The sequence below is a fragment of the Apteryx mantelli genome, chromosome 2 (assembly GCF_036417845.1).
Source record: "Apteryx mantelli isolate bAptMan1 chromosome 2, bAptMan1.hap1, whole genome shotgun sequence".
NCBI classification, from domain to species: domain Eukaryota; kingdom Metazoa; phylum Chordata; class Aves; order Apterygiformes; family Apterygidae; genus Apteryx; species Apteryx mantelli.
The window spans coordinates 22,455,837-22,473,748 of NC_089979.1; the positions used below are offsets into that span (position 1 = coordinate 22,455,837).

Below are 17,912 nucleotides of genomic sequence, written 5' to 3' on the forward strand. Positions count from 1 at the left end.
TACACAATTAGTGGGAGAAGAGCTCTCTGTATGTGACCTTTAGGACACTTCTCTGTATAAAAGGAAAAGAAGTTTTTAAATATGTGCAGTGGCAATAATTTGAAAATGTGGAAAATCAAATATAGCTTTTACAAATCATCCAAATTTGCTCTGAATTATACTGTTATCACAGCTACATATGCTCTTTTGTGTAACTTTGAAATGAACTTCTATGAGCATTAAGATTTGTAGTCTCATGCCATATGTATTCTCCAGTGGAGAGACATTATTTTACTCACTAATTCAGTCTTCCTTATTTGCTCGTTCTAGATCCTAATGTTCACCTCTTTATGCTGAGAAACTGTCTGCATTTTAAAAATCCTTATTTCCAACTTGTAAAATATACACGGCTGCAAAAATCGAAACTAATCACCTCTTTTTGTTTTCCCCCTTAAAGAGCATATGGGTTAGTACCTATGTGTTTACAATATGCTTTGCTGCTAACGTGGGACTGTTGTATGGAGTTGTCTGCACAATAGTAATTGTGATTTTCCGCTTTCCCAGGTGAGAAATAATTTATTGAAATATTCTAATAGTGCATGGTTATGACTTCTTTATGCCATACTGCCTCACACTCTGTATAGACATACAGTACACTGAATTTAACAATGAAACTTCACCTTTTAGTTGCAGAAAATTACAAGATAAGATAATTGAAAAGGGAACATCACCTCTGCATTTGCTGAAGGCTAAGGACTTCTAAACCATTTCATTATATGGGGTTATTATATGTTTTCTGTTAGTAGTTACACATCTCTGTAACTCATTAGGTGAGGGCATAAGATCAATAGTAAGATCAATAATATAAATTTTATTCCATTAGATCTTTGTTTGCTCTTTCAAAAAAATGCAGGATATCTGGCAAGCCTTGGTGATTAAGTTCCATCATAAACTTCCAGATACTGCATTGTATAGGACATGCCAGCTGAGAATTTAATTCCTAAAATATCATAATAAAAGATGATTGCATAACTATTCCCATGTCTGAAAAGTACATTATGAATGTCATGTATTCATTAGAAAAGTCAGGATGAAGAAAATGCAGCTAACACAAATGCTTATATTCTTTTTCATTATATATTAGAATTGCTACTTTGGTCTGTGAGTAAAGAAAATTTCATCTGAGGTCTGTGATCATCTTGTACTACAAGATTAATCCAGAGCTCACCCATCCTACAAATGATTTGCCTCATGTGGGCAGTTATTTGCATGAACATTGAATCCCACTGGAGTTAGCTGCAATATAGACAGCTTGATTCAATGCTTGTTAAAGTTAACGGTGTTGACAGTTTGTGCAGGGCTCTATTCTCACAGATTAATTTGCAGAATCAGCATTTAAATAGTTTAAAATTGCACCACAATTATAAATTGTAGTAGATGGTTTCTACTTTAATCAGCTAGTGCATTTTTAGCAACCTGCTACTCAGCGAACTAAACTTTTGGAAAATTCTGCTAGTAAAGGGAAAGCTGGATTTTCATGTTATTTACATGCTGTGATTGGACGTCTGAGGTTCAACAACAGCAGAGGGCGAGGGATATTTGCCACAAAACAGCATTATCCTCTTTTGTCTGACATAATGGAGACCTGAGTATGAACGGGCATTAATTAGAGTAAATAAGAATCTTTCCAGTGATTTCTGTGGTCTCCAATCAGGTTGTGCATGACTGTTCGTGCAATTTAAAGGTGATGAAAGGACTAACATCCTTAGAAATTGTAGTGCGCAGGTGTTGAATTTAGTAAGAGAAAATGCAGTAAGCCACCCAATAATGGGAAAAAAAATATATTCATAGGAATGACTGTTGAGAGAGTGAAGCAAGAAAAGTAATGTAGATGATATGTTGCGAAGTTGCTGGTTACTGCCCTTCTGTTCATACACTAGAGCATCGGACGTGGTACATTTTATGTATCAGAATGTATTAAATACAACAGAAGCTATTGATGGATTTATGCAAACAGGAGAGTAGAGCTGACTTTTGCAAACCTCGTTTAGCCTTCCCCAGTATCTGCAAATGGTCCCCTGTACAACGAGGCATCTATCAAATGTTTGTATTGTGGGAGTATTTCCACTGTCTAGCTCTAGGCCCATAGCTTAGATGATAGCTAGTTTTATAGTCTTGTTCTGCAGTTAAATGGGTTACCACACATGGTGATTTAAAGCAGAAGGTCCTACACTGAACTGTCTTTCCAAGGAAACATTCTCTTTCCATTTATTGCATAGAGAGCCTAAGGAGAGACTAGGCTTTTTCAGTTGTCTCCTTCTTTGACAGTTAGTGTGATGTTCTACTTTGTCATACTGAGATCCATTGATTTTAATTACAAACAAAACATCCTTAGTTTTTGTGCCCCGTAGCTATTCAATATCTTTTTTTCTTTCTTACAATCTGATTTTACAGGTAAAAAATATTAATTAAATCTCTTTACTTTTGAAGTAGTAGGTTATGTATTAGCTACCTTGACTAGAGACTACCTCTCTGGCCGGATGTCTAGCAATAATGAAACTTAAATTTAACATTTTATTTACCATTTACATTATTCATATTTAAATAAAAAATAATGATATCATATTTTCAAAGTAATATACTATAACTACATTTCCTGATTAGCAGAGAGGTTACTTCTTGGTAGCTGTCTATATGCCCTTTACTGTTTTTATTGCATCACTGTCATACAAAGTAAGCTTTATAAGCACAAAAATATATATGGATTGTATTGTCACAACTTTAAATGTTTATGTTATAATTTTGGGGTGTATCTCTTCCTGTTTCTGTTCAAGGCTATTAACAGTTTGTCCTACACTTTTACTCCATGTATTGATTACAGAGCAAAGACACTGAATTTGAAAAATATGAAAGAGGTGGAATATAAATACAAAACAGAAGATAACTGTGTAAGTTTAATTCTCTTTTTTTTGTACTAATTTGGTTTTGTTTATCTTCTATTGCTTGTTACAGGCTTATAATCAGTGCCTTAAAGGAACATTTTTGAGAAATTACCACTTCAAATTTAAAGCTAATGTGAAATAGCAAATAGAGAACTAGTCTGGGACTCAGGAAATTGGAGTGTTTTCCTGGTCCTGCTGCTGGTCTGCAAAGTGAAGTTAGGCGAGTCCTCTTACCTCTGTCTGTCTCAGTTTATTTATTACTTTTCTATTTGGAATTGCTTTTTACAAAAGGGGTTTCCTAAATCCAGTCAGTCTAGGAAAATCTCCTGCCAGCAAGGGTCATTACACAGCCAATAGCTGTCTCTATATTCCTATCAGATGTCCTTCCCTTTTGAGATTGTGTGGCTCCGACAGCAGCACAAAGTTGTGGCGGACCACCTCACGCACCTTCTCACCACCATGTGCTCAGATAAAGGTACTCGCACACGGAAAATGGATGCAAGTCTCTTTCCTGATGATTAGGGTTTCTACATTTGGCCTTTGTACAAACTTTAACCTACCAGTCAGAGTTTTAAGACTGTTTTGTTTATTTTCATTACAATTATCACCAATTTTCTTGTGGTCTGGTCTGTGATAAGAAGAGAAAGGTAATGACCCAGAGGGATGAACTCCTTCCTCCAAAATCAAATGGTAGGTCAGCAGCCAGGAGGGAAGGACAACTATGTGTCTTTTCAGTACAGAGTCCCAGTCACTAGACACCCTGCCTTCTCTGCGGTGGCAGTTCCTACTATGTCTGCTTTCCATTTCAAATACTTACCAAGCATCCTGTATACCAGTGAGCAGCATACTCAGCAGTTATTACCTCACTATTAAGAAGCTCCCTTCTGAAGAACTTATTTTTTCTGACAAACGTTTTCAAAGAGAGCTATCTTAGGCTCAAAATCTGAACTTGGCTCAGGAGGGTTTACTGTTATGGCACGCTGAAAAATTCTGCAATGTAAAAGGTGCATGAGGGTGGAGAGGACTCTAAAATGTGAATTAAAAACACTATTGCTGAGCCTGGCCCAACAAAGTAGTCAATTACTATATCACTTGTTATTCTTAAAAAAAAGTTGGACTAACTTTGTCAAAGATGCGTAACCCAAAATTTGGTTAGCATGTTTTCATATCAGTTTGTAAAATATTTGTACAAATCCATATGCATCTTTAAAGCTAAATTCTCTTCTGCTTTTTTTCCTTAATCATTAAGATTAATGCCAGTCGCCAAGTAATAAAAAACTAGTGTCTGCAGACAGTGAGTGGGGGGAATAACATTTTGTTAGGAAAGCCAGTTGCTCAAGAGCTTATTACACAAAACAAAGAAGGAAAATATTTTTAAGATTTAGAAAAATGCCTTTAATTTAATTTAGAGTCACTGGATTGCAGCAGTAATTTAGCAGTAAATATATGAATGTTAGAGTGATCCAAGTTCCCTTGGTAAATAACAGCTCAGACATAGACAACAGGACATTTAAAAATGAAAATATGTAAGTTTAATGATTTACCCTGCCATTAAGGTCTGTGGATTTATGGGGATTATTTCATCAATAGGAAAAGAGACACTTTAATGTGGAAAAAGTCAAGAGAATACTTAGAAACTTATGTGAAACACATTGCATCACAGACATTCACTTAATGGTATTCGTACTGATGTGTAGATAATGCTGTGTAGTGTGCACAGGGCAGTTGTCAGTGTCCTCCTAAGTGGCACAGCGAGTCGGCCACTTGAAATAATTTTATTTCTTCCTTTGCAAGGATACATCAAAAGGAGCTCATTTTCCTCAGAACAGTCTAGATAAAGTTTGGAAATGCTTTAAGAAAGGCGCTAGAACTGAACTAGAGCCAGGAATAACTGCAAGTTTGGCACAGCTTTCCTTGCCCCTCCCAGAAAAGAGATTATACCCAAGCCTTCCATCTGCTTGATCTGGACTAATGATTTGAGCCTTTCAAGGTTTACAGCTTGTATTTTTGGAAGACTATTAGCTTGCTGCTCATCATAGGCTTTGGCCTTTGCATGTCTGTCTTCCTTTTTCTTAGTTTTCTTCTTTCACTTTGCCATTTCTGGTATGTCACCAAAGTGCCTGCTTGTCTCAACATCAAGCAGTGTTGAGCGTTGTTTCTAAAGGAGTCTGCGGGAGTGCCTCTCCATTCAAGCATTCATTGCCTTCTGTTTTTTCCTTGTTTTAGAGCTTTCATTCACATAATTTTAGCCATTTTAATTGAGAGTTAGACTTTGCCACTTGACTGACCGAGGTATGTTGGTGATGGGATATTTACCATAATCACATTCATAGGTAAATTGCGCAAAATCACTATACATAATCTGGGGTTCATTGCCAAGGTTTTGGATGTTTGAGATGTTTCATTAGTCTGTGTAATGGTTGCTGCGGTGGTGTCCGAGGGATCGTCTGGTTCCCAGAAGTCTGAATAGTAGTCTACAATAAGGAGGTAGTTTGTGTGGTTTGTGGTGAAGATTTCCATTCCTGTTTTGCTTGAAGGTCTGTGGGAAAGCTGTGTATCTTCAGCACAATCCCATACTTTTCTTGAACTACTTGAAAAATTTTCTCTGTGTCAGCTCCACTTACTTCTTGTGTTTGAGTATGAGCTTGTTAAGTAGCTTTATCCATCTCTGGATTTTGTTAGGATGAATAAAGGCTTTTGGGCCTCTATTCTCTTGTGAATTTTTGCTTTTTACTTTCTGTTACTAGTTTGTCACAAGTAGTTCTTATACTTGCTTGCATAAATCAAAAACTTTTTTCAGTAGCTGATGCACATTTTCTTTATCCAGACCCTTTTTTATACTTGGTGATAAGATATCTTATTATATAAAACACTTCTGTGGATTGTAAACCTTTTGGAGTACTTGTAGGGACTAGGCTCTCATGATACTTTGCTGACATACTGAGACGTTGTTAGCTGTATGTGAGTATTTCTCCATTAAAAGTAGTTGAATGGTGTCTCTTACTCTGTTTTCCTTTTTCAAAAGTGGGCAATTTTTACATGAGACTGTTGAAACTGATGTTCTTTGATACTGTGTTTTGCATATGGAAATAAGCAGTGAGAGTTGTCACTGTGCAATGTTCATGTTGTGCATTCAGGGATCCTTTTTTCTCTTACCTGAAAGTAGAATTTTCCAAATTTTCATATGTAATTGAGACGTCCTCAGAATCCATAAAGGATTTGCCTGAAGCAAATTAATGCTATTGAATTGTTGGCAACAGGAGCTTCTTAGTTTTGTTATTATGCCTCTTTATTGCATGTCTGCAATTGCATGTTGCATGTCTGTCAGGTAGAAAATGCTGCTGAGAACACTAGAAACTTTTATAGGCCAAATTATCTTGCTTATTCCTATCTTACAGCATTAGATGCATAAAAGTTTAATACAGTTATTTATCATAATATAGATAAAGAACATTATAAGTACATGTAGTATGTATTATTAGGTGGAGTAGCATAACTGTAAAAAAGTAGAAGACTTTAGCAGCCAACAAATTTTTCATCAAAATAGAAGCAACAGACATCAAAGCAGTTGAGAGCAGTTGCTCCATGTTGAATTGGGTCTGTCTCAGACCATAAGAGAGAACAAATAGTTGATATGTGACATAGATGGAAAGTTTGTTGGGGAAAAGTGAGAATGTGATTCTTTCCTAATGAAAAGAGAGACAATTGATTTATCACCTATGGAAAGTGGAGAGGTTGGTAGAATTAGAATAATTCTAAAGTTTACAAAACCAGTTTTTCAACTGAACTTGTGATTTCTAATATACACCATAGTTGTACATATTAATTTTCTTGGTTTTTGAAAGTGTTTTGTAGATTTGCCTTGAGCATGAGAGAAAAAGTGCTTGCTTTGTGGGAAATGCTGCCTACTCGTAACTGTGTATTTCTGACCTTTATCAGTTGTCCTTCAGAATTCATTCTGGTGTGTAAAGTCTGTGTAGTGAACTACACAGATATTAGGTGAATTGAATGAAATATATTCCAGGAAGTGCAAATGTAGCATCCAAGGTTGCTGATGGTTCTTCTGTGGATTATTTATTGTGCTGGTTACAGAAATATGTTAGCAAAGCCTTACATCTATCATTCAGGTTTGGTCTATGTCCATTTTGTACAAGTTGGACCATCAGGATTTTACTTTTGCTGAAGGTTTTGGTGAGGTAAGAGAGGATCCAGGAGGATTTCCCTTAAGGCAGGAGCTTCTACTGCAGGCTGTCACTGTGAAATGATTTTTTGCTTCGATTCCAGAACAGGTCAGTGTGAGACCAGGGCAGGCAGGATCAGTGGGAATTTCCTTCAGTACCAAAGTCTCTTTGTTCTGGTAGCTTTTTCCATTTCCCTGCAGAAATGACCTTGTTGTATTAAAGCCATCTTCAGACGACTGAGATGCACATTATGAGTGTTCCCCAAACCACCTGTAGTGTATTTCCCCAAAACTTATCTACTTTTTCCAATACACAAGTTTGTTTAATAAAAGATATTTCCTTTCTCTATAAACCTGGTCTTGCCTGTGCCTGGGGACCATACCAGCTGAAGTAATGCTTCTATTATTTGCCAGATAATAGTTCTTAATATGATATATTGTGATGAATATGATTTTGCTTTTGTGCTAACTTGAATTAAGGATAATTTTCCCTATAGCTTACTTATATTTCCTCCTTGACTTAAGTCTTGTGTGAAAACTGGTCAAGACGGTTATCTGTTAAATTAATCTCACAGCCCAAAATTCTTACATTGATTTACAGAAATTTTTAGGACTTTTTAGGAAATTATGTTGGTTTTTAGTCTCCAAAACCAAGATAATCTTCTCAGCCTTTTGTTTATTTCATCCCACAGGAATCATTAAAACAGGTAAAGATAATTTCAGTCAACAACCCATTAGTCTTTCTGAATGCCAGGAAATTTCATGCTGACTTGATAAAAATAATCCAGAAGGATAGTACAAGCACCCAGGCATATGAAGATGTAAACAAGGTAGGATGTGCTACACGCATCAGTAATCATGATGACAGTGTTGAAGATCATGATTGCTTTCCTTGCTTTTCTTAGAGAATGTAATCAGATATTGAAACCAATAAAAACAGGTAATACCACAAATGATTAAATTACAATATAATAATGTTAATCCTAATCTTAATCAGATTTGATATATTTTGTTTTTCATATTATTACTTGAAAAGTGTCTCTCTAATATCTTTCTATATGTGATTCTATAAAAGACATTAAAGTGCTGACCCAAAGCTCTTTAAAATTTCTGGCAGACCTGACATAACCTCTGCTAATAATATAAGGTGATTTTAAAAAGACAGTGAGTAGTTACAATTCTAGTTGTATAAAATGTGGGGGTTGTGCTGGGACAGCGAGTAGTTACAATTCCAGTAGAATAAAATGTGAGGGGTTGTGCTAGAGATTATTCTGGAGATAATTTCTGATTCTAACTGTAAATGGTTCCGATAGTAAGAAGTTATTAATGTGTAAAATTGACTAAAGTTTTCTTCTAAAGCAATATTACTTTTTCATTTTCTACACTGATTGTATTGATTTCTTCTGGCAAATAAACAGTATAAAATTGTATATAATTTGGTTTTGGGGGATGTCACTGTAAGTATAGTACTTTTCAAGTTTATCTGCACATAACTACAGCAACTTCCCATAACTTTCCCTAAAGGGGAAAAATTCTTATTAGTTTTCTTTCATTACAGTAAAGACATTCCAATACTATGCAAGGCTTACTGGAAGCAATTTTATCCAATGTGGTAGACTGAGTTGATAAAACCACAGTCATTTCCTAGACAGGTTGTTAAGATAGCATGCATCATCAATATCTGCCCACCACCTCTCTGTCTCTTGCCAAAGAGCTGTGCTGCCCAGGCTTGGGTGGGTGTCTCCTCCTTATCGCTTGGGAATTTAACTCAGAAATTGTGATGCTTATTTTTCTTTGTTCTGTTGAGGGTAACTGATATTTGGATTAGTATGATAACATACCCCCAAACAGAAAGAAATTGCTTAGTATTTGTTGGAATTAATTTATGAATTAATTTGATAAGTGTAATTAATAAGTTAATTTAATAAGTTAAATTATAAGTTACCAAGGAGGGAGATGTTATCCTTTGTCTCTTCTGGAAGGTACTTGACAGTAAAGCTGGCTTAAATACAGTACATATACTCTTGTTTTGTGGAATAATGGCCTTTTTGTAGAACAGTGGGAGTGAATGAAAAAAATGCACTTTGGATTTTTGTTTCTGTCCTGTATTTCTGATTTTTAACTGCTATTTTTATGGAAAGCTTAGTTAATTTCATACTGAAATCATTATTAAAAATTTTTCTCCAGATAAAAGTAATTCTTTAATAAATTTACATGTCAAAAGCATTCTCACTAAAATTTTAGTGTGTTAGATGAGATTGCAGCAAAAAGAAAATAAATCAAATGTTAATCTTATGAAATTACTTGCTTGAATTTATTTTTTCAAGAACCTCTTTCCCATGCTTTAACCACTTCTGCTTAATGCTCCCCTGCCCCCAAAGTGTTATGTTCATAATGTGCTTTCTAGTGGATCCAAACATCATAGAAGTTAAGTCATCTAAAAAAAATGAGGTATCAATTTGATGTAACTTTATGAGAATGCTGGAAGACTTACGCAGCAAATAGAATATATCCAAAAGGCTGTTGCATAGAAGGCTGAGTTTGTAGAGAAGGAGTTAACTTTGATGTTGAGAAACAGAATTCTTATGTATTGCATTGATTTTCTCTGGTTATTACACATTGGATTCGTTTTCCTTGGTATGTTAATTGGTTGTTGCTTTTATTTCAGTGTGAGCAGAACACATTGCTCTGTTCATTTTCCAATGTGAGTTGTCGTGGTGAGTTTATTATTTATAAATTGTATTAAAAACAAGATGGAGGTAAGCGTGCAAAATGGTTCCAGTTTTCCATTTATTTCTAGGTGAACTCAAATTGTCTGGAAATTAATATTTTCAGTTAATCCACACATTAAGTGAAGTATAAGCACTAAACAGTGTCAAACTGCCTTAGTCTTGGCCTAAAAGGTCTCCTTCCAAGAGTGGGAAGCAGTTCATCTTTATTTTTGTTCTGTTCTTGACTTCCTTTCTAAGTTTTCCAAAGTGGGAATCAATGAAGATACCTTTTCTCCAGGAGTCCCTGCTTATTTCGCATGAATCACTGTATGTTTACTGATATATGCACATAGTGGAGGGAGTCACTTCCAGTGTTATGCCTTGACTGGTCTGCAGCCAGAGGCCTAATACACTGCTTTGCTAAGCTCTGCTCTTGTTTTGAGCTCACAGTAGGACTTGGATATTAGTATGAAAACTAAGAATAGGAAAGGATTAGACCCATGTTAAATCTTTATGGTCTTTGAAGCCATTTATGAGGAGAAACTTACAAAATGTCAACTGAACTATCAGTGGCACCATGGTCACCAATACAGTACAGTATGCCAATACTGTATAGAATAGAGAAAAAAAACCTAGAGGTTTGCTTTTAATTAAGGATTAAGTTGGATAATTCCATCTCTTACCACATTTTATAACACACAAATCAGAACGGAGCACGTATGTTCCCGTGGGATAGCCGCAGCAACCTTTTGCAAAAGATACTTTATACAGATGGCCTCATCATGGATGGTATTCAAATATTCTGTGTGTTTAAAACACTTACAAGCATTAAGGCCGCAGTGGAGAATTTGATCTGGGGCTATGGTCTGAATGTTTACACTTATGACTAGACTTATGGCATTTTTATGACATTACAGTGCCTACTTTATTTGGGGGTGGCAGAGTGCTTTACTGTAACACATAACAGCAAAATGATAATATCTATCAAAGACTATACAACACTGTACTGTAAAATACTGAAAGAGTGTACAGTATTGTATTTGCAAGGAGATTTTTGGAAGGTCTTATCAGTATGCATTTCAGTCTTATTGGGATGAACTGGTTTCTCATGTTATAGAAGTGACAGACAGCACAAGACCTCTTCTCTGATTGCTAAGTCCTGTCTAGAGGACTTAAATGCTCAGTTATTCTTTCTGCTAACCAGTCCGTAGAGTTTCAAAATAAAATTGGAGAGAAAAAACAAAAATCCTTAGAAAAGAAAAACAAACTATGGGGCTTAAAGTTTTAGAAAGGAGGGGAGCAGATAGACGTAATCCTTAACTTTACAGTAGTTGCCCTTGGAAGACACAGCAAATTGTGCATGTATGGGGGGGGGAGGTGTTTGTGTGTTTTTACCTTCAATATGTTTGCTAGGGAATAGATGTTACAGTATAGTAGCAGTAGTAATAATAATAATAATAATAAATAATAATAATCTTTCATAGTATGCTGGTGTAACACGTCAGCTAAATACATTTCAGGTGTAAGGTAATCTCAATTTGTGTCCTTGAAGGTGACATTTCTAATCTGAAGCAATGATTATTGGCTTTCATTCCTTTTCTATTTTTCTATTTGTATTTTGCTTCTGTTGCACAGAGGTTTAAGAGCAAAGTACATACAATTTACTTTTATTTAAACTCTATTCTTGAATGGTCAAAAATTAAATTTTATTTAGGCAACATAATGACCACAAAAAAAAACATATCACAGGACATTTTTGAAGGTAAAACTTGTTGGAACCTGTAAATATAAATGTGTATGTATTTGGGGATGAGTAAGTAATATGGAGAAAGACTAAGTTCTTTTGTTTCAGAGACACAGGAGGTGTGTAGAAAAAATTGCAGTGAACAGCCTAGAAGATCTATAGCATTAATGGCGGGCATGAGATTTCCTTTGCAATTCTTTACTTTTGTTTGCAATGTATTTATTAATGTACACTGGACACTACAAAGACAATTAGTCTTTGGAGGTGCAAGCCAAAAGGCTCTGGCTCTCAAACTACTTTCAAGAAGAAATTAATGACATTATAAATCTACACTGTGGGGAAATTCTAAGTCGCCTGAAGATTTTAAAATCTTTTTTCCTCTGCTCTCTCAAAACCATTTAGCTTAACCTATCTTTACATTCAAACCTCTTTTCCTTCATCTTTCTTTTAAGTGTTTTGTATTTTATGATAACTAACATTAAAGCTAATATTTATCCACAGAGCAATGTAAATAAGTATGCATTCTTTCCAAGTTTTCCCTTTATGAAAGGAATCATTTATTTATGTCCTACTTTGGGACACATTTAGTGCAGTATGCGCTTTGCTTAAGCACAAGCTGGTTTGAGTTTGGAGAGTGAATTCAAGACCATCACAAATCTTAACAACATCTTTTTTTCTCTAGGATCAATACATGGTAGCATATATATTACAAAAACATTAACTAAACAGAAAAGAATACAGTAAAAAACTTGCAAAATAAAGCACACCACTTTATATATTTTTTTATATTAGGATATTTTATATTAGGATATTAGTTGTGTTACACCAGAGGAAGGCATTTAGGTATTGCAGAAATTAATGATGTATCAGAACCTGAAAGAGGGATATGTCCTCTGTGTATCCCATGGAAAGTTTCCAAAAATAGCCAAGATGTTATCCAGACTAATTTAGAAATTCAAGTACGGAGAAGTACTTCTTTTTTACTTGAGAGAATATTCCTGTCTGAAACATCTCACTAAGAGTGTGTTCTCCCCGTCATCACTTCATCCCATTTCTCTAAGTATTCTTCATTCATATTTCTAAAATGAGCCATTTTCTTGACTGATACACAATAGAAAATTTTGTATTGTGATAATTTTAGTTTATTTTGGTAAAATATTATTAATTTCAAGTGCATGTTTCCTGAGCATTCTTCCTTTTAATTGAAACTCGGTTCCTATATCAAATACATTAGGTGAGTCCTTGTTGCAGCCATGCCACGGGGAGCGACATGCTTTGATACTAGACTGCAGTGGACTGAATTTCTTTGACTATACTGGAGTCTCAGTGTTGCTTCAGGTATTTATGACATCAGATACATTCTGTATATAAAAATACATAATTAAACATACCAGTTATTGGAGTTAGCTACTAGTCGTCTCAGTCACATCAGTGGCTTGACATGATCGCTCGTGAAAAAGAGGAGCACAGATCTGATATGGAATTGCCCTGTGTTTATATATAAAATTATAAAAAAAAAATTCTAAAGATTTTGGAAGGACAGTCAGTGCAGATGTAAATATCCATATTTACTGGAGATGAATTTCTGAAAACATTCCTTTTTTTATTACTTTAAATCTGATTTAGGTCATATTCAAACCTAGTTCAGTTATGCCAGTTGCAGTGGAGCTCTGTGTGGATTTACCTCTCAGAATTTCAGCTTTTATTTCTGTGATTTTATGTGTATGTCCTGCCTTCCACTAGTCTAGAGGTCTTAATGATCCTTGTGTTTTACTCTGTGGGTATACAGACTGGGTTCCTCATTCATAGCAGGAGCTCCAATATGCTCCCAGAAGACCAAAGTCAGTAACCACATAATGATCAGTTCTATATAGCAGATGAAAAGCTGTGTTCAAAAGCTCTCTCTTACTTTGCCATTGGGCTTGGCATTATATAGAAGATTTTTAGTGGGTATAGACTGGGTATGCAAGATTTGGTTCATATCATCTCTCTGAATAAGGTAGAAGACTTGATTTGAACTGGGGTCTCAGCCCAGCCCTTTTCTTATCCTAACCGTTTTCTCAGTCTACTGAAGCGATTAAGCAGCTAAGTAAGTGCTAAATTAAAAAAAAAAAAGTGTTAAATTGAAACTACACATATAGGTGGGAAGATAGTCAAAATGAAAGCTTGAAAAAGAAAAGAAATTGAGTGGGAGTTACTCTTTATTATTTCTCACAAAAAATAAAGCGCATTCAATAAAATTAGTAGGAAAAGCATTAATTAAAAAACAAACAAAAACATTTTTTAAATGAATTTCCAAAACATCTTAGAGACCTCAGAATTACAAGTGATGTCAAAAGGTGTTAGACAAATTTGTGGTTTGTAAGTCCATCTTTGGGTATGAAATGCATAGGTTGCATGAAACGCATAGACTTTGACTGAATGACTGGTCAGAAACTGAAACACCCAAGGGAGGAATACACAAAACATCCTATTTGTTACACTCCTTCCCTAAATATCACTGCTACTGCTGGAGACAAGATACTGGTAAGATGGATCTTTAGAGTCAGTCAGGCTTTTGGTTCTTTTCATAAAATAGGGTATTCTGATGTGGTTCTGGTTTAATTTCTCCTCTTAGAATTGTTCCACTTTATATGGATTATTTAAGTATTTTTTGAAGCAGAGACTGTAAACAGGATTCCTCATCTTTCAGGAAAGAGCCCTGCTCTGGTTCTAGAGTTATTTTCACCTTTTTTCATTCACTTTCTAGCTTATTGAATATTTAGTCTCTGTGAAGTTGAACATATTCTGAGAAGGAAGAGAGAACAACTTGCTGCAGAATGTAGCACATTGATTATGGCACTTTCCTGATAGACTGACGGAAGTCTCAAAGTCTGTTAGGTCCTATTCCTACCTTTGTGGCCTGGTATGTAAGAATATGGAGACAAGTTGGGGAAACTTGTAGGAAAAGGCATACTAGTAAAATATATTGAAAAAAATAGAATAAACAATCAAAAGCTATTAATCAAATTCAGACTTAATTCAGTTTATTATAAGTAAGGCTGTAGAGTACTTTGAGGAAGGGGGAGGAAATGACCCTTCTCTGTTTAGTGTGGGCTTTGCGATGTTTATATTATAGCATGGCTCTCTCTGGTGGCTACTGTCAGTATAGCTTGAATAGCAGTACTTCATGCTCTTTGCTTGCTTTGAATGTTCTTTTGTGTATTTTATTCTCTGTTGGCATTTTAAACAGTTTTTTTGAATTTCTTGTTTTCACACATTTAGGTTTACATGGATTGTAAAAACAGACACATTGATGTGTTGCTAGCACACTGCAAAGGCAAGTATCAGCTTACAGCAAAATTTTTAACATGATGGTTTAGATATCCTCACTGCCTTATCAGTGCTCATCTGTTTGTTTTGTTACAGCTTCCTTGATAAAAGCTATGCAGTACGGTGGAAACCTTGAATCTGAAAATCCTGTCTTCTTTGAATCTATTTCTTCTGCAATTGGTGCCATTCAAATTAACAGGGTGAGACTTACAGCAGGGGGGAGGTGAAGTCAGGAAGGCTTCTTGGGAAATCTTACTTATCCGGTGAACCTTTTGTGCATAAATCTTTTATCTGTGTCTGTAACAAGTTCCCAGCCTCTGGACTTCAGTTATTAAAGTTTTCCAGCTTGAACTGTCTTCCCATCATCTTCTCCCTTTCCTTTAGACTTCTAGGTCTTCTGCGCCAGATCCAGAGGCACTATGTTCTGGAGCATTAATCTGGATGCTTTCTCCACTGGAAAATGTGATGTCATCTAAAAATACCTAATGTAGTCTCTTGGAAAGGTACATTAGCTTGCCCCTCATTCTGCACTACTGAAACTAAATTCCTCCATTCCTCAGTCTAGGTTGCTTAAAGCTACATCCCACAGCAACGTGCACGGCAAGCCGCACACTTCCAGCTGGGGCGTGTTAATGGTACAATATGATCCTGAGATACACAAGGGCAAAGTAACTGAGAAACAAGACAAATTCAAACAGGGCACTGTGCTGCTCTGATTTCTGAGTAGAAATACTTCTAGATACTTAGCAGATTTGTTTACAGCTAGTAAGCATGTCTGTCCTGCACTGTAGTGTGCTGTGTTGGCTTACTCATAGAAAGAGGAGAGAGGAACTGGATGGGGTGGAAGAGAGAGCTACAAGAAAAAGGATTGGCTCAGAAATTGAGGCTGGAGGCTTGAACATGCATTTATTTGCTCAATAATAGTTCTTGCATTCCTTCTTAAAAGGCTATAAACCTGGGCTTTCCTTATAAACAGTGTGAGCCTTTTCCATTGTAATCCCACCGTAATTGAGCGTGCGTTGTAAGGAGTGTGCTTTCGCATGGTTTTATTTATGATTCCAGACATGGCTAGGGCTCAGCTCAGAGCCTTCTCCAAGAGAAATTAAACTAATCATGGCTATGTGTCCCCCCCCACCTCCATTGCTGTGATCTGGTACCTTTCACTAATTAGATTACAGTTGCCCAAGGACAAAATCACTTTCCATTGATTTATCCACATAAGATGAACTGGCACTGTTGGTCTAGTAGACTGCAGACCAAGAAAAATATGTTCTCTTCAGTGCATTTCAACAATCTTCGCTTTCTTGTCCTGCAACAAAACCCTTACTGAAATGGTAACTGCAGGGCAAAAATAACGGGGCTGACTATTCTATATTTTGTCTGGGTCTGATTAGATCAATTAGGATGATTACTGTGTTATAAAATTTCTGCATTCTTTATAGACACTAATTAACTTCCTAACATTCTTCTGATATGGTTAAGTAGTAGTATTCCCATTTTATGGAACTGGGGCATGGAAAGACCAGCTGAAATGTCCCAAGCCACAGAGGGAGTTAAAACTAGAAGTCAGGCATCCACTTTTCCAGGAGCTGATACCACGTTTCTACCAGAGCTGCTAAGCAAATCAAAACTGTGAACAGTGGCTTACACCCAAATGGCTTGCATGCAGTCTCAAATTATGAATGTAATTACGAACAGTATATATATATATATGTTGCTGACCTCTCTTTTGAGCCTTCAAAGTATTTGGATTGGTTTCTTGATGTGTTCCTTGCTGTTAATACCTGAGGATAAGAGATGATGGACAGGAATAAAAAGGCCGGGTGACCACAACAGCAACATCACGCTGTAGCCAACACTGTTCTGTGTCTATTTGTAGGCCTTTTAATGATGCTGAGGTCAGCAGGAATTTTGAGTGCTCATATGAGGAAAACAGGGTAAGGATAGGATAGAAAATAATTGAATGGAAGGAAGTGGAGATATATGGAAAGTGATTTGTTCCAATTTACATTTCAGATTCCACTGCAGGAAATAGTCTTTCATTGGCAGAAAGGTAGAGGCAGGAGAACTTGGTTACATGTCATCTCTAACTGTCATTTGGATATACAAAAGTGCTCTTATCTAAAACTTCCAAGGAAAATATCACATTATCCTTGTTTTTATGTTGATAAGAGACTCATCTGTTGCTTTATGCAGTTCATCCTTATCATAAATAACTTTTTATTTACTAGCCTTTATGATGGTGACATTTTTAAATTAATACTGCTTCATCTGCTATTTTTGACTGATGTTATAGGAAAATACTATAATAATCTTTTTCTGTTTCTCTCTCTTTAGAATTACAGCAAATTCAGTGAACAAAGTGAAGTGTGATGTCGACTCATTGCATGTGGCTTTTTGATCTGCTCATATTTGGAGTGAACTACACCACAGTTTTTATTTGGTTTCTTTTTTCTCCAGGAGATCTTGCAGATGATATTTTGTATACCATATATATTTACTACACTCAGTAATGACAGATCTGCAGTTCAGAAAAAAAATTTTCAGATATTATCACTCAGAGAATATTCATATAATTTTTCATATAATTGGTTTTATATAATATTTTTATACATGTTTAAACACAAATTATTACAAACCAGATATGTGGTATTGACCATGTTTATGAGTGAGGTATATTCTTTTGAATCTCTTCTATTGTAACATTAGTTGTAATATGCATCTATAGTTTTGTGCATGGAATAATAAGACATTATAAATCCTGGAAAACAGTGCATTATAATGGACTCGGTATATGCAGAAAGCAATATACCGATGCATACTCTGTTTCTAATATTTTTACCTATCTTTTTATTCTTATTATGGTTTGCTACATTTTCAAAGCCACAGGTATTCTTTAGCTGAGATAGAAGAGGAAAAACTCGCAATGTTTTTCCAAAACCTTTAGCTGTTTCTAGCATAGTCTATACTTTTAGTGTGAGCTGTGATATGGTTGGTACTGAAATCTTCAGCTGTGGCAGCTGTGAGATGACAGTGGAATGACC

The 17,912-nt window shown here is 35.7% G+C and overlaps 1 protein-coding gene across 1 annotated transcript in view; it reads left to right on the forward strand.

Moving 5' to 3' along the window:
* SLC26A7 (solute carrier family 26 member 7) overlaps positions 1 to 17,241 on the forward strand; it is a 74,992-nt gene extending 57,751 nt beyond the window's left edge. Inside the window, exons 11-18 of the mRNA XM_067292292.1 lie at positions 437 to 543; positions 2,861 to 2,927; positions 7,794 to 7,910; positions 9,770 to 9,818; positions 12,791 to 12,894; positions 14,821 to 14,875; positions 14,965 to 15,068; positions 17,206 to 17,241. Of these exons, the coding sequence (XP_067148393.1) occupies positions 437 to 543; positions 2,861 to 2,927; positions 7,794 to 7,910; positions 9,770 to 9,818; positions 12,791 to 12,894; positions 14,821 to 14,875; positions 14,965 to 15,068; positions 17,206 to 17,241 (639 nt within the window). The remainder of the gene's footprint in view (positions 1 to 436; positions 544 to 2,860; positions 2,928 to 7,793; positions 7,911 to 9,769; positions 9,819 to 12,790; positions 12,895 to 14,820; positions 14,876 to 14,964; positions 15,069 to 17,205) is intronic.
* Positions 17,242 to 17,912: the final 671 nt, after the last annotated feature.